Source organism: Carassius gibelio, chromosome B3 (assembly GCF_023724105.1).
Source record: "Carassius gibelio isolate Cgi1373 ecotype wild population from Czech Republic chromosome B3, carGib1.2-hapl.c, whole genome shotgun sequence".
Taxonomy (NCBI): Eukaryota; Metazoa; Chordata; class Actinopteri; order Cypriniformes; family Cyprinidae; genus Carassius; species Carassius gibelio.
In genome coordinates this window covers 22,588,000-22,611,405 of record NC_068398.1, presented here as the reverse complement: position 1 = coordinate 22,611,405, position 23,406 = coordinate 22,588,000, and the positions used below count along the sequence as shown (strand labels likewise).

The 23,406-nt window shown below is 39.3% G+C and overlaps 1 protein-coding gene across 7 annotated transcripts in view; it reads right to left on the bottom strand.

The window, feature by feature from the left end:
* The window catches only part of rbfox1 (RNA binding fox-1 homolog 1), a 257,241-nt gene that overhangs the window by 48,164 nt on the left and 185,671 nt on the right, over positions 1-23,406 (bottom strand). The window contains exon 1 of one of the 7 annotated variants that reach the window (XM_052552764.1): positions 1,506-1,644. The exons of the other annotated variants lie outside the window; for them this stretch is intronic. Within the exon in view, the coding sequence (XP_052408724.1) occupies positions 1,506-1,538 (33 nt within the window). The 5' untranslated portion in view covers positions 1,539-1,644. Of the gene's footprint in view, positions 1-1,505; positions 1,645-23,406 lie in introns of those variants that run through there. 7 annotated transcript variants of the gene reach the window in all.

Here is a 23,406-nt window from a genome sequence, read left to right as displayed (position 1 = left end):
CAATGCCAAGGTTGTGGGTTTGATTCCCCTGGAGTGTATAAACAAATACAAATGTATACCTTGAGTGCAATGTAAAACACTTTGGATGTTTTAAGTTTAAAATACCGAAAAGAGCAACCAGGATATTCTTCAGAAAATCACCTTTTGGGTTCCCCAGACGTCAGTCACACAGCTTTGGAACGACATGTAAATAATGCCAAGATTTTCATTCTTGGCGAGTTGAACGTGCCGAGGAGAGCCAGGAGGGAAGCCGCAACTTGCTACTCTGTAAACGGGACCTTGTAAAAAAAAAAATCCCTGCTGTTCCTTAAGCAGATGTTACACACATCACGCTGTTTCCCATTAACACCATCAGCACTTCGCATAGCGCACTGATGTTCAAGAGCGGGCACACCACGCCATAATTAGACTATCATTTGATCAGGAGTGCTAAACTCTTTATGCACAAGTGTCAAAGACGTTAAGGGGAGGGTGGAAGGAAAGTTAGGGAAAAGGAAGAGGTGCCTCCGTGGTGTGGGAAGCCCCTGTCGGTGCAGAGCTCTACTTTCGAGGTCATTATAGCCGAGCCGTCGCTGAGATTTTTTTGGAGGCCCTCGTAAAATAGCTGCTGGCAAACACTGGGAGAAAAAAAAAGCAATGGCAGACAGTAAGGCTTAGCTAAACACTTTGGCCTCCGCCCTAATGAGAACCACATTTGGAGGACTGAAATATGTTTTACGTGGCAGCGTGCTGGATTCATCACCTCACTGCGCTCGGCTTCCAGGCAAACACTTACAAAACATACAGAGCTATAAAAAGTGCCTTTGTTTCGGTAAAGGTTTTTTTTTAGGATACTTTGCAAATACAATTTCGAACACAACGAGGCTACTCCTCCCTCGCTCCGTAGTCGCTCTGAATTTCGCATGCACGTGAATAGACGCGGCTCACGGTCGCACTGAGTTCAGCCGTACGCTAATGCCTTACAAATGATGGAAAGCCAGGTGGAGCACAGCAGCACTAAAGCGGTACGTGTCGGAACATTTTGGGGCGGTAGCGTTTGACTTTTTTACGCAGCCAAATAAACCGTTTGAAGAGCAGCGCGTCTAACTCTCGTCTGCCTCTCACTCACTCTCTCAGGGTGGGTGACAGAATCCGGCTCATTTAAATATTGGAGGCTGCCAAATTTGTGAGTTCATCCACCTAGACCCGACCCGAAATGGAGCTTGGAGATGGACTGGAAAGAAACGAGAAAGAAAGAGACGATGGAGCGTGTGAAAAGAGAGATAGAAAGCAAAACAGCTGCTGATAAGGCAGCCTAAAAAAAGAGTTGCTGAAGGGGGCTCCCTCTTTCTTCAAAGCGCACACTCTCTCTCGCGCACACACACACAAACACACACACACACTGGAACGCTGTCATACACAAGCCACCCGCTCTACTGTGCAGCCACAGCACAAAAGGAAGACGGGCAGAAGGAGAAAAAATGCAGTAATGCGCTTGATAAGCAGAATAACGGTGAAAAAAATACCTGTTCCACCATCTTGCTCCCTTTTTCCTCCATAAACTAAGCAGCTGCCTTAGTCCCAATCCCTGCAGCATCTGCCTAAAGCAAGCATCAATTATAGATGAGGGTGTGTGTTCACCGCTGTGTGTAGCGAGAGGGAGAGAGTGTGTGTAAGTGTGTGAGTGGGAGGGAAGGGAGGGGTGGAGACGGAGGAGGGAACTAATGCAAGTGAAAGCTATGCTCCAACATTTCTCTCTCTCTCTCTTTCTCTCTGTTCGTAACTAATGTGTGACTCTCTGAAACGTTAGCGATTCAGGCCATTCGGCGAGCTTGAAATTCAATTCAATTTAGAGTTGCGACATAGAATGTGAAATGATGTGAAAGCTGCGGCTGTTATCTGTCTGTGAATGTAGAGTTGAAGGATTTTGATTGTATGCTTCATGGTCTTGTATCTCTGCTGGTGAAAAAAAACATTAATCGCTGAAAACTTTGACAAAACTATGAAGGTTTAAAGCCATAGGGAGCCTGTTTTATGTAATAATAATAATAATAAAAAAACAATACATACAAGATAAGTTGCTTGAAAAGCAAAAAAGTGAGAGATAGGACTTGCATTCTACGAGCATACAATTCATTACATTTATTATACAGCATTTTATAATATTTTATTGTTTTGTTTAACAAAAATATAAATTAGCATAATGCCAAAAACAAGTCAAAAAATCTAAAAACTGTACAATATACAGTTTATACAAAGCAAATGTATTTATTTTAGTTTACTCAAGTCAAAATCAAGCCAACTTTTGAACGTGGTTAAAGTTGATTGGAAACTTGTACAAGCCACTTGGCTCCACTCATAACACTGCTACTGATGGGAAGAAAAACAAATCGCACAGGCTCAAATTTGACTGTGTATGCTTGATTTCTCACAATAAACAAGAACTACAATGTTTATTTAATCAAGTATCTGGTGCTCGGATGGTAAGTTCTGTTTACCATTTGGTTCATTTAAGGACACATAACTCAGTGAAAGTGAGTACTGACCCCTTGGCATCCATCAGTGCTGAGGATTTTGGTCGGGCCGGACTGAGAGGTAAACAGGATCAAGATGCACTGTCCTTGCTCTTTCAAACACACTGACTTGCACAGCAAAATCCTGGGCCAAGTCTTTCGAGAGAGAGAGAGAAAAAAAGAAAACGGCTGAGGCAAGGCCTTCTTGAGCCCCTGCTGGGTCCGTCCTTTCTTTCCTATAGATTGGACGTTCGATCAACCTTCACCTTTGTTTTCTCCTCTCGCTCAGTGCAGGATTCTCTCCACAGGTGCTCCTTGTGTGTGAGTACGCATGCGAGTGAGACTGAGTGTTTAAGGGCCAGTGTGCTGCCCCTTTACTCTAGACAGTCAGCTGGCTTCTGTCCAGGTCCGTGGAGTGCCACTTCAGCTGAACACGATCTCAGTTTAGAGGGCAAATCATTCCCCAACAGACCCGCAGTGACATACGGCTATAGAGCGGGGCAGGACCCCGGGAACCCCTTGACCGTTCATTATCCCAGCCGCTCTTTGCAAACCATTTTCGTACCAAACATTTAATCGCTTGTGCTCGGTAAGCATTATCCGACACTTCTGAAGGAGTTTCGCCATTTGCTGAGTGTGTGATAAATTGGAAAGCCAGACATCAAATTCCACACTCCCTGTCTCTGAGTAAACAAATTAATAATGCAAGAGGTTTTGTAGCGCATGGGTGTGAACTATTTTGAAAGTAACCCATTTCCCAGCAGGCAGCTACCTTTTAAACATGCAAACCCAAAAGGAAGCGGGGCCTGGCAGACGTCGTGAAAGTATAACCACCTCCCACGAGCAGAAAGTTTCCGCTGAAGGTTCATAGGGTGAAAGGAAGCTGAGATTGAGTGTTAGCATTGTAGCGCTGTGTGTGTGGTTTATCTGTGCGCATTTTTGACCAAAATATTCCCCGAATTTTGTAAATATTTGTCATGGCATATTCGGAATTGTAGTAAATTTTACTATGAAATAACAACAACAACAAAAAAATGTCCATCAAAAATAGCATGTGAGTTCAAAATGAAAAACTAAACAAAACCAAAGTTTTGTCCAAAAGGATGTATGCAATTGATGTATGTACTCAACTATCTAAACAATATTACAGAATCAAAAAAGTCTCTTAAAAAAGTTTATAAATAAAACTATTTTAATTTGAACTATTAAACAAGTCAAAAAAAAAATACGAACAATTCCACACTTTCACGCATAACACATCTATGGAGCCTCTAAAGGTATATTGTGATAATAAATTGAATGTGATGGGAGGGAGAAATTATATTTCAATGCGTTTGCATTGAAAAAGTTTTTTATTCCCCAGAGAAACTTTGCATTTGTTCGCAAAGCATTTATGAAGGAAACAATATGAGGTGGGAGGAAAAACTATATTTGCTTTTGTTAGCGAATGCAAAGTTTCTCAGGGAACACAATAATTTTGCGAGTGAATGGAAATGTTTTGCAAGCAAATGCAAATGTTTCATGGGGGAAGATTACTTCTTATAGAGAGTGTGAAAACATATTCCTCTTATCTTTTTTTTCTTCTAATACGATGTCCCCTTAGGGGCTGAATTCTCCAACAGTCTCCAACATTTCACATTTTTTAGGTTATTTAAGTCCATCATACGGGTTTCAAAATTGCACTTTTTTTAATCCGTGTGAACACTCTATTAGCACTATTTATACAAAAATTATACATTATACATATTATTACATTGCATTTTGTATTGAAACATTTATCAAAAGACAACTTAAACATCGTTGACGAAAGTAAAAAAAAAAAAACCCTTCCTTAACAGATTAACGCTGCCTGCGGGACGCCTCGTTTTGTGACCAAAGAGGTGCACCGCAGCCCAGAGTTAATGGGTTAGACTGCGGATGAGCCGAGCGGTGGCTAACCTTGCCTTTTTTCCCATTATCATATTAGCCAGCATTAGTGCAGGAGCTCTCGTCTGCTGCTGCACAGCTCCGTGCCGGCGTTAGCACTCCATGCAAATGAAGATGTAAAGAGGAATCAGTTCATCAATCACACTCGCAAGGGGATAGTGTGCGCAGGAAGAGGATTAGCCGCGTAGTCCCCGGACCCCGCGCAGGTCTCCCTCCTGTCACACAGCGTCTTTAATTAAACATCTTAAAGCACTCGCCAATAGCACTTCCTGCATAGTGGGGCTGCACTTGCCATTTGTCACAAGGCAAACATCTCTGCGGTCCTCTGAACTGTGTGTCGACAAACTCTTTTAGTAATCCTCCTCCAGAAGCATCTCCATCTGTGCAACCTTAATAAGCTAAATCGTCACCTGATGGGAAATCAGACATTACCGTGATGGCAATGGCGGCTTGGGTCTTTTAAGAGGAAAACAAAGGAAGCCTTTTACAATGTAATGGACAGCGAATAAAAAAGGCCACCGTTTTATTTTCAGTTCAAGTGGTTCAAGAGAGAATAGTAATCGGCATGTACACTGGTTGTAAGTAACCAGGCGCCGGAGTGTGTCCCCAAGCAGTTTAATTAGTATTAAAGGCTGATCTGGATTAAGTGGTTTGCTGTGACGGACACAAATCCTGTCAAGTCGATACCAATAACAGAAGAAATCTCTGTAGGATCACAAAGGAAACAGCCGGGCCGCTGAATGGATGCTGCCACCGAGGCCACCTCCGAGGGTCTCCATGCATAAACCGCTCATCTGCAATTCTGCATGTGTTCATGCCAGTGTTAATTTCGTTGACTAAATATTTTCGTCATTATTTTCGTCACGAATATATTTTTGCCGACGAAAACGAAACGAAAACTAAAATAGAAGGCACTGATGGAGACTAAAACTATGACTAAATTGATTGACATTATCGTCAACGAATAAAGGACGAGACGAAAATAGACTGTGACGAAAATCAAATCAGCAGACGGGAGAGATGCGAGGAATGAGCAAAAGAACCAGCAAAACAGAACAGACTGCATGAGAGAAGAGAACCAATCAGAGCCTGACTTATTGAGACGTGAAGCGAAGGTTTTCAGTTTTTATGAGCTCCCGGGAAGTCGGCATTCGAAGAGGTGATAGGGACTTTAAGCAACAGCCTCTGGTGGAACGGCAACGCCATTCTGGCGTTGTATTGCGCCTGCGCGAATTTAACTGCTACTTTGTGACGTTCTAATTTAACGGTCTACTACGGGAGAACAGCTGATTTGCCGGAGTCGCTACAACGTGAGAGGTTAGGTAAATAAATGTTATGTTTTTAGACTTATTTACATCATACAATATTAAAAACTCCTCTTCTGACAAAAGATTGTCATTTAACGCCAAAAGCAATCCTTCTCTTGCTTTTTTAAATTATATATTTTTTTGGATCTCAATAAATGAATTAATGCTGCGTTGCGCTGTTCTTTTACGTTCTTGGCTACAGCGGTGTGACGGCAAACTTCCGGTCGCTGTAGCCGTTCCATTTGCAGCTGTTGCTTAAAGTCCCTACTGTCTAAAAGAGCGACAAAATGTCCACAGCTCACTTCACGTTTGACGACGAACAAAACAAAACAAAGTGTAAAGCACGCAGAGCGCTCATTCGTGGCAAGAACACAACCAATTTGAAAAGACATTTACAGACGAGCCACCCGGACATTTTCTCAAATGTAATTTTACAACGATGTTCTTTTGTTTATTGAGCTAAGCAAAATTGGAATAGCGCAGTGCGTAGATGTTGTAGCATTAAATATTACGAACTGAAAAGTACTGTAAAATAGCCCCTTCTTCAAGTTAGATGAGAGCACAATACTAATACGTAATATCATGATAAATACATTTGATTAATACTAATGTTTAGTATATTTTATAATGTTCTGCTTGTTGACAATATCACAAATGTTTCTATATTAGTCATGTGAAACATGAATGTTCACATCCTATCATTATACATACAAATCTAGCAATATTGTAGTATTTAAAACATACAATATTGCTAGACAAATGAATACCTTATAAAATCTTGTTACTTTTTTTATCCACCTAGCTGCCAACTTATTAAATATTTACTTTAAATGTATGCACTTATTGTTCAGCTCAGCTGTAAGCTTTAAGGTCCTGGACCTAACTTTATTTTTCTTTTATTGATGGTCAATTGGCAGCTAGTTATTGTTTACATTATCATGACAGTGTTTGTTGCTGCATAAAAGCTTTTGAATCGAAATAAAGACACAGTTGTGTTGAAATAAAGTTGAATTTGTGTTTTATATATTTTGGTTAAGTTTGTTTCCTATACCAGCTGTAAAAAATTGTCTAGTAAATCTGTTATTAATTTTAGTCTTATTTTAGTCGACTTAAATACCAAGCAATTTTAGTCGACTAAAATACCAAGCAATTTTAGTCGACTAAAATAAGACTAAAATTAAAACAAATCAGATGACTAAAACTTGACTAAAACTAAAAAGAATTATAGTCAAAAGACTAAGACTAAAACTAAATTAAAATTTTGTGTCAAAATTAACACTGGTTCATGCTACATAAAGCCAGACCGAATAGTGCTTCTGGTGGATATGCACACAATTAAGCACATGATCATCTCTCAGAGGTGAAGCTGATATTTTAATAGGGGAGACCTGGGATGGTTGTAATTTGACTAAATTCTTTTTTTCTCAAAACATTTATCGCAAGCTTTCATGTACATAAAGAAAAAATTAAAAAAAGATTTCCTATTGGACATATGACACATAATGATTATTTTGATGTCAGATCAGACATGTAATGTTAAACAGTTCTGCTACATCAAATCTAGGCTTGTGGAAAACTTTGAAAAGTATGATGAACTCCCTGAGAAGACTCTACTGCAAATGTTATGTTTACCTTTTTAGAGTCGACACATACAATTTCCTTGCTGCTCTCGGTCGAGTTCGGCCGTTTGTTTTAGACTGTGAATGCTTTGGCAAGCACGTCTACACAACCACACACATGCTTAAAACCACAGGCAACCTTTTTGTGAGTTGAGAATACCAATTTGAGGCATGGTTTCACTGACAGACTTAGTCTTTGCTTCAGTCTAATGGTATTGGATGATGTTTTTATAGTCTGTGAGATGCAATAATAAGATCTCAATAGCTGGCTTGCATGAGAGCCTGAAGTGGGCGTATTTTGAACACAAAGCCATGCAATCATAACCCAGTTCTTTTTCCCTGTTGAACTCTTTTGGCTTGAATATTACCAGCCTCTCTGAGTACATAGTGTGCGCTGTATGAAGAGGCAGTAAAAATGGATCCATGGCTGCACCCTGATGCTGCTCGGAATTTCGGATGAGGAATACTACCTAGACAAGCGCAGATAATGACCAGCACACTGGTTGGTACATTGCCTCCTGGGCAATCGTTTGATGAGAAGAAAGTTATATGTCATTTGTGCACACAATCACTTTCAAGGGTTTCTTCGGTGAATGCCATTCCCATATATTATTTGAAAATCTTTGGGATAAAAGACAGTTGGGAGGCATGCATAATAGAGCATAAATGAAACTGAACCATTTCTGCGACACAACCCCTTGTACTCAACCTCTCAATATACAGTGGAAAAACATAATCAAATATTAAATGATTCTTATATATATATTTTTATTTCTTAATATATATATATATATATATAACATTTTTTTTATTACTATGAAATTAATAAATAAATAATAATAATAATAATAATAATAAAATACAAATATTTATTATAATATCATATTTATATATTATAAGTAATATAATCAATATATAGCTGAAAAACATGAGCTAGACCATATATATATATATAAGATAGATGGATATAAATATATATAAACTTTAATTAATAAAAAAATAGATAAATAAAAATTTGGCATCAACTGAATGAAGTATATATAACAACAATAACATCATTAAATGAACACTCATAACATGCACAGCACTTTAAGCTTCAGGGCTGAGCCTTGTGAATGGATTTAGATTGAAACTACAACAGCGAGAAAGAAGTAAAAGCAAAAAGGCTGGCAGAATCAGATGGCAGGTATGTGCCCCTGCAGCTGTTCTCTTCCTGCCAGCTTTCCTCTGATACACATCAGTCTCGGCCAGCATGTTCCAGGACGGCCGCCACTTCAGATGAGGAGCGCATATACATTTCGAGATCACAAATTCATCTCCTTCCCCCCCCCCACCACTCCGCTGGAACAAATCTGCTTTCCATTCCGTGTCGCAAATCTCATGTTCTAGTAGGGTTGAACTTGGAAGGGTTCAGCCGTCTTTGTCGGATGCATCTCTCTCTCTCTCTCTCTCCCAGCTCACTGAACATATCTCTCTCTGCTCCCCCGGAGACTGACGGCCCTCCCCGTCACTCACAGCTCAGCCCAGCACGCCTACTAAACATTGGCACTGTCGTTAATAAGCCTAGGCCTTTAGTGTGCCATGTTTTGGGCTAATTTTCTAATCAGAGAGTCAGGGTCACCACCCAAAACCCTCCGTGTGCTGAGAAGTTGTACCACTTCCTCCTACAACACACACACAAAGGCTTGGGCTCCCATGTGCTGTAATTATATGTGGTGGATGTCATGTGGGTGAAAAGGGAACGCGTGGCAGGCAAAGGCACTCAGCAGCAGGGTCTCGGCCATATGGAGACAGCCTGGAAACTGTCAGACTCACTTAATAGATGTTATCCTTTGGGACTCAGCGAGGCAGGTTCATATGGAATAAACACAGCTCCTCGGGCTGAGCGAGCGCGGATCGGGATGTGATTCACTCCTTAACTATCTTTTCAGCAGCCCCGCTTCTCTCCTACTTCCTCCATTTTGTCAATTTCTAAGGGGTCTCATTAAGGGTGAAATAGACTCCATCACCATAGAGACATGATACAGAGGAGAATTAAAGGACTATTTTCTCAAAACAGATTCACAACAGGATGTCATTTGTGCCCATCTCAGAAGTGTCCTTTAGTATGTGGCTGCATTCAGCATTGCAAAACCAACATCACACACACACACACACACACACACACAGATATATATATATATATATATATATATATATATATATATATATATACATGGTTAGTTCTTGATTCTGATTGGTCAACAGCTGTGCTTTATTCATAATCAAGCACAGCTACGTCCACTTTGACAAACATTTACGTGTATCACAGCACAACACCCTTAGTGACCATCCTTGGCTACATAAAAAAATGAATAGAGTGTCAAAACTATTCCATGTATTATGAATTAATTAAAGAATTAATGTTTTTTTTTTTATTTAATAAAGCATGAGTGTCCCCTGCTGGTGTTATTTGCATCTTTCCCCCCTCAAAGAAACTTTTCTAAAACTGGAGATCTGTTAATGTGCATGTCTGTGTTGAAGCCCAGTTTCCGAAGTATGGAGGCAATATTACTGTATTCATTAGTTTTCTGTATTAGGTATGGTACTGTCTGTCTATCAGTCTACTCAGCTTCATGTCATGATTATTATCAATGCAGCACGGACTCTCGTACATTATTGCCTACATAAACAAAAGACTATAGAATACCCAAGATGTGTTACACGCATAAATTTAAACGGGGAAAAATTATATGGTAATTGGTAAAGTCAGCATGTCACTGCAGCTGTTATTAGAAGTCCTGGTTGCTATAGAAACAGTAAGCATTCTGAGACATGCGCTCAGAACTGTGCATGCGCACTGGCATCTCTCTCGCCTCCCCTGAGCCCATTGAGTTTTAACAGACCCTAAACCATGTGGTGGGGGTTATTGAGAATATATGGGAGAAAGTCAAGAGAGGGAGCAATGCCTCCATCATGATATGACTGGCTGTGACTGGTTATGATAGGCTGTGATTGGTTCATGCAATAAACCCGCCTCTTGTGTTTGTGTGCGATCCACGTTCGTGAATCAGTCTGAATAAAGAATATAATAGTGTTATAATTAATGTTAATGGGAGAACTAATTTAAAAATGTAAGTAAACAACTCATATACTTAGATATTACCACTTTTTTACATCAAAATAAGACTTAAAAAGGCATGAAAACATGACTTAAGTGAGGAATCAATTTTGCTGAAATTTAAAGTAAATCTCATCGCAGGAATGAAAGATCAATACTGCAAAATCCGCTAAATCAGTGTATAGAATCTGTGCTAAATATACTTAGTGCAAACTTTAAAGTTTAAAAGTCATATCTAAATGAGCTAAAAGTAACATTCAACAAAGAGAATGCCACAGCAGTAGACCGACTCTAGGGTTTATCTAAGCAAGCCGCATAAATCTTAATTACAAGTTAGCGTCATCGCTATGCTTTAGTTGCGTGTGGGTAATTCTATTAAGAGATCATACATAAACAGATAATGTCGCCTTTGAAAACATTGCATACTTGGCTTTTTAATTTCTTCATTATGTTTCATCAATTGCAGATCAGCCCTGGATCAATGTTTGTGTTGTGGCGTGACGTTTTGTTGAAACTGTTTCTGTGGGTGTTGAAGGCGAAGTAGCTCGCGGCTAACGCACGCTAGCTTTAGTCTAGGATGGGGTCTGAGTCATCGTCCTGGGATCACAATGAGACAGAAATTGGAGGGAAACAGTAGCACAACACTGCAAATGGCTAATAATGCTATTAGGAGGAGTGTAGCTTATCTTTTCCTGCTTAAAATACACAAATCTTTCTGAGGGAGGCTGAATGTTTTGTTCACAGCATTAGCAGTGCATACAAATATACATGTGCATCCATAAAGTCAACCCTTACAAAATTAGCCAGGGTTTTATTGTAGTAAAAGTGTAACCATGGTTACCATGACCTATTGATTTCCATTTCTGTAACAACAGTTTTACTACAAATACCATGGTTTTTGGTAAACTATGGTTAGTGTATGAAAACCATGGTTAATTTGTAGTTACCATGATTTAACTGTAGTAACCCCTTTTTTGTAGTAAAACCATGGCTAATTTCCATAAGGCTAAATATCTGAAATGAAAATAATATATCAGTAAGATTTCCAAAATTTTTGGGGACAATTTGGTGTATTTTGACCATGGTATTTATTATACTGTGATGAATCATTTAAATGATGATAATATAGATCTAATGGTAAACAAAAGAGAAATCGAAACTGGAAGGTTATAACTAGAGGTTTTTCTAAATAAATAACTTCTTATATAGTGTGTTGTTAAATAAGTTCTTCTGATTATGAGAACATGTAATGCATATTCACTTCACAAGTTGTTTTGAACAACAACCAGCTCAGCTTGTATGCACTTTGTATGCATGTGACGATCAGCAAGTGGTCACTTGTATGTGTGTGCAAATCCAGTTTGGCCCTAATCTCCCGTGCAGTACACGAAGTAGAGATTTGCAGTCGCACATGCACTATGTCAGTTGTCACAGCCGTGAATGCGACAGCAGCATGAACGCAAAGTGCTCATCAGGCCAGCGCATCTCCTGCAGACACTCTGATGCTTGTCAGGTACAGGTGATTTTAATTACAGCCATTATTTACACAGCTGTAACAAAGTGGCGAGGTGGCACTGAACCAGGCTGTCAGGCAGCCACGCACTCACACTGGCTGGAGAAAGCTCATTTCCCTGCCTTTCTCATCTTTCTCTCCTCCATCCATCCCAACCCCGATCATGGGGGTTTCTCTGTTTCTCTCTCTCTGTCTCCCTGCCCTCCTCCCATTATGGGTGAAAGGAACATGCAGTAAGAACATTAATCACGCATCATGTTTAACCTTGGAATCATGTTATTTACTTTAAGCACAGCTGTCTACACTGTATCATATGAAGTTAGCCTAATATATATTATGACTATATTTATTTATTACCTGGCTCAGTGGAATACTTCATTCTGATTGGTCCATTGCAAAATTCTGCTGTTACATAATTTATGAAAGGACAGTTAAACTGTATAATTGACCGCTTTTGTCCCAGCCATCTGATTTCCCATATGACTGTGCTAGTTTCATGACAGCACTCTGCTGTCTATTTCTCCTTACATAATAACATAATTTCAGCTCAAATCAATATTCCATATCCATTTATTCATTTACTTCCTAAGTAGCTGCATAATAAGAAAGGTAATGTACAGTGATCTGGTTGATATTGCAAAATAAACCAATTCATGACGATAGAAGACCAGATCAGACAGTTTATTTCATGATAAAGACATAGATATATCTTTAACTATATTTATATCTATATAATTTTATATTCCCAATTCAATTTGTCAGTATAGTATATTATAGAATATGACTATATTATAGAGTATATTATAGAGAAATTTGATTAAAAAAATAAAAATAAAATTATATATTCAAGGTGTCATTAAATTTATAATACAATTTTACAAACAATGTAACACTATATATTGAAAAATATAAAATAAATTAAATATAATTAAAAAAAAATTCTGTACGACTTTATTATATCATAACGAGCTATGTTTATTATTAATTCATTCTTGAGATAAAAAAGTTAGTTTTTTTGTAACACATGCACTTGCCAAACCCTAATCCTAACCCTAACCACATAGTAAGTATGATACATGTAATTAATTGATATTACTCGGCACTTAAATGTATAATTACACTGTAACAAATGCATCTTAAAATGAAGTGTAACCAAAATAAATCCCAGATTTTTTTTTATTTTGGACCACAATTTCTATTTTAAAGCCTCGATCTTTTCCCCTCTAATTTAAGACCCCTGGATTTAAATCATCCTCAGCTTTGAGGCCAGCTGCAAAATTCTTCCTCAGACAGCAGGAGCCGTATATCATCTGTGGATCAATGGCGAGTAAGGGGGTAGGACATCAATACTGTTTGATCAAAGAGCTGTCCTATTTCTGGTTTGTGTGAAGAAAAAATGTGAGAAAAGAGGAAAAAATGACAACAACAGTGGTAACAAGGAGAACAAGAAACAGTGTTTGTGTTTGTGTGAGAGAGGAAACAAAGGCTAAGACTCTGGCAGATGTTGCAGGGTCTCTGATGACTGTGTCATGACAGATGTTGTGAAGCGTAGCTAGGAGAGGTATGACCAGGCCTAATGATTTCTGGAGCGAGTGTACAGGTACACTAAGAGCAGAACTAATCACACACAGATGGACACACACAGAGAGCTGTAGGAGCAGGCCAGGACACACAGACGTCTCTGCCAGCACCGAACTCACAGCCCTCTGGGAAGGCCGGCAAACGAGCTCCATCTCCCATCGCTTTCTTCAATCATGACTATTAAAGCACATGAGGTTGGAAGCATGTCAGCGGATGACCTAAACTGGATGTGATATCATAAAATATGACTTGAACAACTCAAACAGGATCTCTGAGATACACATATATTTTATACTACACATTTTCTTAATTAACTAGCATGGCTGACATGATTTATGATTATATGCATTTCTTAGGGGTAGAAAAAGTTGAGCATGGTGGAAAGATGGCCCACCTTAAACCTTTTATCCTGGGCCTCATCGTTTTTAGGAGGCAAGTTCTTGTCATTAAAAAACGTTAGACAAAGCACAACAAAAGAATGCAGCAGTCTTAAGATGTGTTAGTAAAAGGCATTCAAAACGTAAAAAAAAAAAGAAAAAAAAGAAACTGAAAAAGACTGAACAAAGGATTTATATTATTAGTAATTATAATATAATTCACCTCATTTTAAATAAATAAATAAATGCTTTCCTCATTTAGAAATAAATGCAAAAAATTAGTAAATACTGAATCAGAGCACAGAGCACAGAGCCTAATAAAATAACTGACAATTATTCAACAAATACAGAAGGCTAAATATTTTACAACATTTTTTTTTGCACAAAAACTGTCATAGTCCACACAAAAAAAATTCACTCACTGAATGTATGTCTCTTACTTCATATGCTTTAAAGACCAAAAATATTCAATCTAAAACACAAATTTGAATAAGCTTGTCAACCAGTAGATAACTAGTCACCCATTCTAACTGATCTCTACATCCTCATTCTGTTTCAGTAAAAACGCCTTTAAACCAGCGCAATTTAATTACATGCCGTTTCATGCATGTGCAAGATTTATTTGTCCTTATCTGTATTATGGGAGCTGTGGATTAATTGCATTTCATTTTCCCTATATTGGCCAATTTCATGCTTTTGCACAGTTTGAAAATATTTACACTAGTTACAAACAATTAATTCAATGGCTTGTTAGGCAGCCCAGTGATTTTCTGTGCGAGCGCAGAACGGAGGGTTTGGCATCACGTGCATGCTCTCACATGTGTCTTCATGAGTGAGCTTGGAGAACTGGCATCTGTCATAATTACGTTCACCGTGTTGACAAGCCTCGCCATCTAACAAGATACATCCCATTATTGCCAGATGTCTTAAAATTGCCATTATAAATGTTTACACTGTGTAGTAAACCGAGGTATTAGTTTCGACTAGTGACATAAAATACTCCAAAAGCCAGCATAAAAGCATTAGTGTCAGCTGCTGTAAAAGTCGTGCTATTAATTATGGCAGAATATGCTACGTCTCTGAATATGGCCCATCTGCTATGGCATCAAATGGCCCAAATTACTTTACGAAAATAGTTCCCTCAAATTATTTACAACACCGTTTTCGCCGCAAATGCCAGCCGCTCAAAGTCAAGAGGTCGTATTTCAGCATCATCTATGCGCCGTCATGTCCGTTTGGTAGGCCTGCGTAACTTTGAGCACATATGTCAACAGTTAAACAGGCCACACATATGTTTTAGCTCTCTCCCCGGTGCGCTGCTATTTCTGTGCAATCTTAGCACAGCACTGTGGGAATATCAGGTTGAGAGGTGCGGTGAAAAGTTATCACTGTAAATTACAGGTATGACTGGTGGAAGCCCAAGGGTTTACACAGGGTTATCGGGGGCTTCCACCCTTCAGCATCTCCTATCACATATCCAACGGTTCCTGTGAAGTGTCATAAACTGCCTCACTGTGGCTCCCCCAAAGCTCCCAGGGCCGTCTGCCTTACCAGGACACAAAAGAAGCATTGCTACTCGCTCACTCTCTCTTTCTAAAGTCGATATATGTGGCTCTTTCTCTCCTCATATCAGATGTTTTTCATAGCTAAGCTGAGCCAATGATCATAAGCCCCCTCCCATCTTCCCCAAACAAGAGGCTGTTGGGAAATGTGGTTCTCTCAAAAGGGTGGTTCACCCAAACATGGACACTTTGTCATTATTTACTCGCCCCGTCAACATGTTACCAACCTGAATAATTTTCTTTCTTTGAACACAAAAGGAAATTCGGAAGAATGTGCCGCCTTAAAAAGGATGCAAACACATCATGAATGTATTAAAACATTAGTTTGGATTCTATAATGTGCTTCTGAATTCCCTCACAGACTTTCGTCAGGGCAGATGACATAACTGAATTTTGCGCAGATGAAAATATGGCTGTCAGCGATAGAGTTGCGTCTTTCTGATTACATGTACTGTACAAAGATACTACATCATGTAACTTTCGAATTGTTTTCAAGTGGTCTTCTACAATACATTGCATCGAACACAATGTACTTCTATCCCTCACGTCCCTGTTTTCATTACAGTCAAAAATTAGTTATGATGTTCAATGATTCATTGGGAAGATTCGACTTGAACAATTGACTCACATGCTATATTACTATTTAAGTCATTTGAATTCATTTAGTAACCTTGCATGAGTAATAAACCCAAATTTAAGTAATTGTTCACTGATGATCTCACGAAGCCAAACTCGAGCAACCAGATGTAAGTCAGATTCATGAATAAATCAATCAGCCCAGTTGTGTTATTACACTAATGATTCACTGGTAAGATTCAACTGAAATGAATGATTCATTCACAGATTTCTGCAGCAGTACTTCCCGCATGAACGGTCACAAACACCCTGAAGAGATCTAAAGTGTGTTTTCCTCACAGAAAGCCATCGCGTAAATCCACAAGCCCCACAATATTACCATTGACCTTTTTATGATACTTTGATCAATTTTGAAACCTCCAGATCCCATTCATTGTAAAACCAACAAGCACTACATTCTTCAAAACAGCTCCTTCTGCATCCCACGGAAGAATAAATGTCGTACAGGTTTGGAGCAGGGGTGAGTTAATGATGACAGCGTTTACAGGCAGGAACGGTGCATCGTAAGAGCTCAGGTAGATCTGCGGATTTGCTCTGCGGTGGTTGAGCAGGAAAGCCGTGGCTTTAGGAGCTTTGTGTCAGCTGATCCGAGCACTGCACGGGCTCTGTAACACACACCGGCAAAAGCACAGGTCACTGGGCAAACAGGAGGGATGTGTATGCGTGAATGTGTGTTAGAGACTTGGCCCTTGGCAAGTTTTCCTGACGCAGAGTGGGGGTGACAGACAGAGCTGACAGGCCAACCTTTGCACTGCGTAATAGACAGACAGGGAAGTTGGAACCACACTCTGTCACAGGGGAATACAGACATAAACATGGCCACTCTATCACCCACACTCGCCTTCCTGACAAAACATATTAGCGGCAGAGTTCTCAGTGCACACCTCTCAGCTTAAACTTGCCGATGATCTGCATACGCATAGACACGCACACACTTAGCACATGCGCTAAGTGAGGGAGTGTGCCGCCGTGGGACCGCCGAGCCTGCGCTAATTGCAGTTTTAATTGTCGTGGTGATTCTAGTGTGTCACTGATATATCTGATGAGTCTGACGTGACTTATTGACAGATATCTAAAGCATGCGCGGCGACCTGACAAAAACGCATTGGTTAATTACTAGCCATCCAAGACAATTAACTGGAACGGAATGTGAAAACAAGCGGTGAGCAACTTTTGCCGCGCCGCCATCCTACCCTCGTTTAAACCCTCCGAGGATACATCAAACAAGTTCTTTCCCTGCGTTTCCAAGGCAACACTAATATATTAGCTCACCAGTGTTACTGGAAAGCATTTCACTTGACAGTTTTAAAAATGATTTAAAAGCCGGCTTAGTATGTGAATCTCATCCTCACTACAGTAAATCAGTCTATAGACGGATCCCTCTCCAGCTGTCATGGACGGATCTGGGAGGGTCTTGCCGGAGAGGCTAGTTTGGGTGACATATCTCCATATTTTGCTGTTCTCAGTCATTGTTCACACCATGCAGACACTAGGACCATTTGTCTTGCCAAGGCTGAGTACACGCAGTGAGGTCCAAAAGTCAGGAAACACTAGCTTCTAATCATACAAATGATATAGAATGCATAACAATTTGAAGGAAAACCCGATTTTAAAAAATAGCACACATTTCAGAATTTCTTTGTATTTATGATACCTTTTTATTTTTGTCTTAATGACACTTGAGGAACATGAACTCCACAAATTTACATTTATTTGATTTGTGGACTAGAAATAGTGCCAAATCGTTAATATTACGAAATCTTAAATATCATTATCAATTAATTATGTTAAAATAGCCATATTTCCAATGTGGCCTCTAACGTTTTTTTTTAGAATCAATGTTTAAAAGTTTGGGGACAGAATAATTGACCGATATAAAAAAATTCAATGAAATGAGTTTTATTCATGGTTCTAAGGAAACAAATCAGCGTATGATAATGAAGCACCAAGTGATAACTAGTATAATGGTGCTGAATATTGCAACATTGTGAAATAATATTACAATTTAGAATAAAATACATTAAAATAGAAAACATTTATTCTATGTTGTAACAATATTTCACGATATTACTGTTTCACCATAATTTGACCAAATAAATGCAGCCTTGTTGAACGTTTCAAAAACATAAAAAATTCTTACCAACCACAAACTTTTGAACGGACATGCATGTAACTTAATCATGCTACCTTATAAGATATAAGATATAAGATACCTTATAAGAAGAATGCATTGTGACTAGCTCAGTATTTATGTTTAATAATACCTATATTCAATGCCCCATATACAGCTGTGAGAAGCATATTTTATGCTTATTCGATTATTCGATTATCGCACATTTAGCTAAGCAACATGCTATTATCAAATGAATTATGAGTAGAGTCTCTCAAGTGTATTGTAAATGAGTCAGCTATAAAGTTCCCAGCTACAATCTCCCAAAAACGTGGAGGCGAACGCTACTGGAGAGGAGCCCTGCTTCCTGTTCCTATAACAGCATGTGTGTAGCTGCTAATACTCATCTATTCTACAGCGCTCTTCCTCTCCGCCCGCCGATGCATGACACCCTCTCACAGAGAAGCGCTCGCTGTTCTCTCTTTGTCTTTTTTTCCCCCACCGACTCGTTTTATCTCCCTGAGTCTTTCTCGCTCTCCACCTCCGTCTCCCACTCCATGCTTCTCGTGTGTTTCCCTGCCCCTCTCTGATTGAGCTCACTCTCCCCCAGACGGCGCAGGTTGGTGCTGGCGCACATAACAATTGCAGAGGAGCTTCTAGCACTTACAGTAAATGAAGCTGGGGCAGGGCAGCAGCCCACTGAGATGCATTAGATTAGGTAATTGAGATATGAGTGATGGCGCAGGCCGGCCCCTGCCGCAGAGGTCTTGGAAATAAGCATTTGCCGCATCCGGAGCATTACAGCCTCAGATTATGGAGGGGCCCCGATAGAATAATGTCAGCCGAACACGGGGCTAAAATTGAACTGTCAAGAACTGTAAAAATACACAATAATGTGCTCGGCAAACCCAAGTAATTTTTGCCACTCTGAAGCGGCTGACGGACTTCCACCGGACCCCGTCCATTTCAGAGTGCACTTTGAGAAAACGTGCATCCGATGTGCATTCAGTTTGAGAAGCTTGAGATGCTAATGATTTTAAGCAGGAACAGCTTCCGTTGCGTCTCCTAACAGGATTTGCGAGGGGAAAACTTGTTTGTTTTAACGCTGTTGGTCTTCTTTACGCGAACCCCTCGTTCCCTGCTGAATCTTCTGTGCTAGTGTGCTAAAACAGTCACCTGTGTATAGATTAATGGTTTTAATTCTGAGGACTGGCAGGGCGTAGCCGCATGAATGTCCATATTTCTATCCGTGCCCTGCTAGCTGTGAAGTTAAATTGATTTAGGCCTTGGCATCTCCCAAATGCGATGCCATAAATGACTTGGCTTCAGTTCAGCACGTTTGTCCATCACAGAATAAGACCTATATATATATATATATATATATATATATATATATAATGTAAAAGCCTTGCAGCTATTATATAATACAGTATATTCCAAATATCGGCTGTGTGGGTGTGTACAATGTAAATAATATTACTGCACAGCTGCATTACTGCACACATATCCAATGATAATAATAATATTGTAGAAACAACGATTTGTATTGTAAAAAAAAAAACCCTATACAAATAAATTCAAATTGAATTGAATAATAAAAACAACTCTCCTGAGATATTTGTCTCCTTTCTGGATTGAAGACAGAGATATCATCACTTGAAATAACCCACAAATCAATACCTCACCATTTGCATGTGCTCACCAACTTCCAGTGGCAGCACTTCATTTAGGTAATGGCCTAAAGAGCCAGTAGGAAAAGAGCGGACCGACATGTCAGCACACACAGCAGAGTGCACTTAAAGCAGACTAAATCAGGGCCAATTAGTGTGTCTGTGGTCCACAGCAGCTGGGCTAAGTCTGGGGGCAGAGGTGCTTAGGGCTGGAGCTGAACAATTGTGGCAGTCCTGAAGCAGGCCTCTCTTGAAAGAAATAGAGGAGGGGGATGCAGGGAGAGATAGAAAGAGGACAGCGGCCCACTGTCGGTCAAAGAACACAGTGCACTCTTTTTCCGCTAACCTTGCCCAACATTAATCACGCAAGCGGGAGGTAGAGTGAGAAGTCAACTCGGCCACTGAGGAAAATACCTGTAATGATTGACGCGGGGGCTTGTGTGTCAACCTCGATGCTTTCTTGGAGACCAGCCGAAGCAAAACACATTCATAATGGACTTGTTTACTATTATGCAATTTGTACTGGAGTTTTTTTTTTTTACCTGTAATCCAAGAATATGAGCTATGAAGCAAACTATGTTCTAGTATACTCCTAAAAAAAACACACACTTTAAACATATGTACTTATTCTTCCACGAAAACAGACCAAATAAATATTGGCTACTCATCCTGCACTTCATAAATTAATAAATCTCCCTATTGCTGATGCAGCCAACTAGCAAGTATAAAGTCATGGTCCATCACTTCGATCTACTTTTATGTAAAGACTATAGTCCCTAAAAAAAAGATTGCAGAACTATTTAATATGTTACAGCCATATATATTTTAGTATTACCTATATACTATAATATTTTTCATTAACAATTTGAATTAGCATTTTATTTTTTATATTTACAGTCATATCAATTTTAGTTTAGGTTTTAGTAATTGTATATGCTTTTAAAATTGCTATTAATTTTGTGAATAATTATTTATAGCTTCGAATTCCTTTTTCTTTCAGCTTTAGTTTCGTACTTCAGCAATTTTAACAGTTCAACTTCAACTTAATTATTTCAGGTTAGTTTCAGTTTATTTTTATTTTTTTCTCATCTAACATTTATATTTTATTTCATCTTTATTTAAATGACTGAAAACATTTGAATGATTTTTAGTTTCAGTTTATTATTGTAATTATTTAACAGTAATATGGCCAACACACAAAAATTGGCCAATATTACAATTCCATATAAAAAAACAAACAAAAAAAAATCCTACATTTAACAGTTTTAAGAATTTGTTAGTGTTTTTAAAGATGAATCTTAAGTGACCGTAAGATGATGGGAAAATATCATTACTCAAAACAATGGCCATGCACAACTGAATATCCAATATTGACTTATAATGACAAACTAAAAACCAAATTTAGTATGAATATATCATTGGTGCATCCCTTAGAAACATGTTGATATCTCTTAGCAATTGTCAACAAATGTCCGGAGACAAAAAACTGCCGTTTACACAACAGAATGAGTTAGATTCAATGTGACGTGTGCGTCCCCATCTCAAAAGTGGTTGTCTTTGGAGGCATCTTGGCAGGAGCCATTAGATGCTCTGGCATCTTAAGCATCCTGGAAGGACAGAACTGTTGCGACAGGGAGGTAAGAACATGATGTGGAGAGCTAAGCGAGGGTATCTTCAGGACAAAGAGCAACCGCAGCGGGACAATGGCTTTGAACACTCGGAGCGTTTTATTCATCCTGCTGTTGTCCTGAGCTGGGGCTATCATGCATAAGCACGCCACCACAAACAAACTGCAGCCTGGACGCCTCCACTGTTTCAACCTGCAAATTCCTTTGGCTTATTTTAAAGGGAGAAGAGTCCCATTCTGTCAATGTCACCGCGGATATCCTCATATACAATGCAATTGAAGATAAGCCTAATCTTGCACACCCACACGGCATCTTCATTTTTTCCCCTATCAAAGCCGACAGTATGTACAAACCACAGGATTAGCCACAGACTTCTATTCTTTGGAATAAACTCAAGCGCAGTACGTGCAAAGTGAACCTACTGAGGACAAAACACAAACATTGTTCAATGTATATTTAACATAAAAATAATAATCCAATATTGTGTGTACAAAATCTGACAAGGTACATTTGATATTATAAATCTACTTAATAATAACCAATTTAAACGCAAAAATGCAATTTGTGCACTACTTATGCAAAAATAACGCATTTGTCGTATGCTTCCTTCCGTTTCATGCTTTTTCACTACAAAACCAACGCGCAGACATGCTTTCTAATTTGAATACGATTAGATATACAAGGTATTAGAAGATTTCTGTTGGGTTCATAACATCTGCGCTGGTGCACGGTGTCATTTGTGTGTTTACAAATTGAAGTAAATGGATTATGGAGGCCTTCTTTACAACACAGATCTACAAACAGCACACAATTCCATGTAGGAGAAATTTCATGACTCTTTATGAGCTCATTTTCTCCATGTCATATATTACAAAAGCTGCTTGGGTAGATAAAAACAACAACAACAAAAAACATTATTCAAAGCAGGCGTGAAGTTATGTGCTTTAAGGATGCAGATTAAAAACACAGATACCCATTAAAAAAGCTCAAAATAAAAAATGGTATTCTTTTTATAGAATAGTCTTCCAGGTCTTGACTATTTTTTGCCAAAATGCAAATGCTAGATTTAAAATCATTCATTTTCATCGCATCAGCTGAAGGCCTTAATTCCGCTCTCTTATTTTAATACTTGGCTTTACAGCTTGTAATTGTATGATTTGCATTTTTTTTTTCTCCCATTATAAATAATACATGCAACACACGGCCTGGCTGCCAAGCTGGCATCACTTTCTATTTAATCTTGTGAAACAGTCGCTTTATCTCCTTGTTCAACCTGGGGTTTATCTTTTGTTGTGGCATGGTACTATTGATGTGGAAATGTTTACAAAGCAATATACACTTGCCCCATTTAGCGAAAGCGAGAGTTCAAGGTATTAATATGATCGTTTTATCACCCCCGGTGTGCTTCACTCAGTCATTGACTTAATAACAGCCACTGTTTTCTTTAATGGCTCCTTTGCCTAGGACTTGGCGTCTTGTTAACAATAAGGAGGCAGCATTTATACGTATCGCCAGGAGAGCAGTTTTTGTTTTGTTTTGTTGTGCAGAACTATCGACCGTGGTATTCTCCTTCAACTCCCTGTGGGGTTGAGAGCGGAGCCTGCGCTACATCGGCATGTGCTCCATTATCATTTCAATACGAGTATGACACACTGGCGTGCGGCGGAATGCTACGTTTCTATTTCCACTCCACAAACGAAAGCGAACGGCGTATGCCCGGTGTGAGGTTTCCCCGACACCCTCCTCCCCCCTCCCTTTGCCCTGCCGCAAGCGAAACAGCAACACTAGCATCTAGCGTGATGCGCGCCGCAAGGCCTCTGCTGCACAGGACAGGCTAAGACTATAACCAGTTACATAATCGCTGCAATAAACACGTTCTGATTGT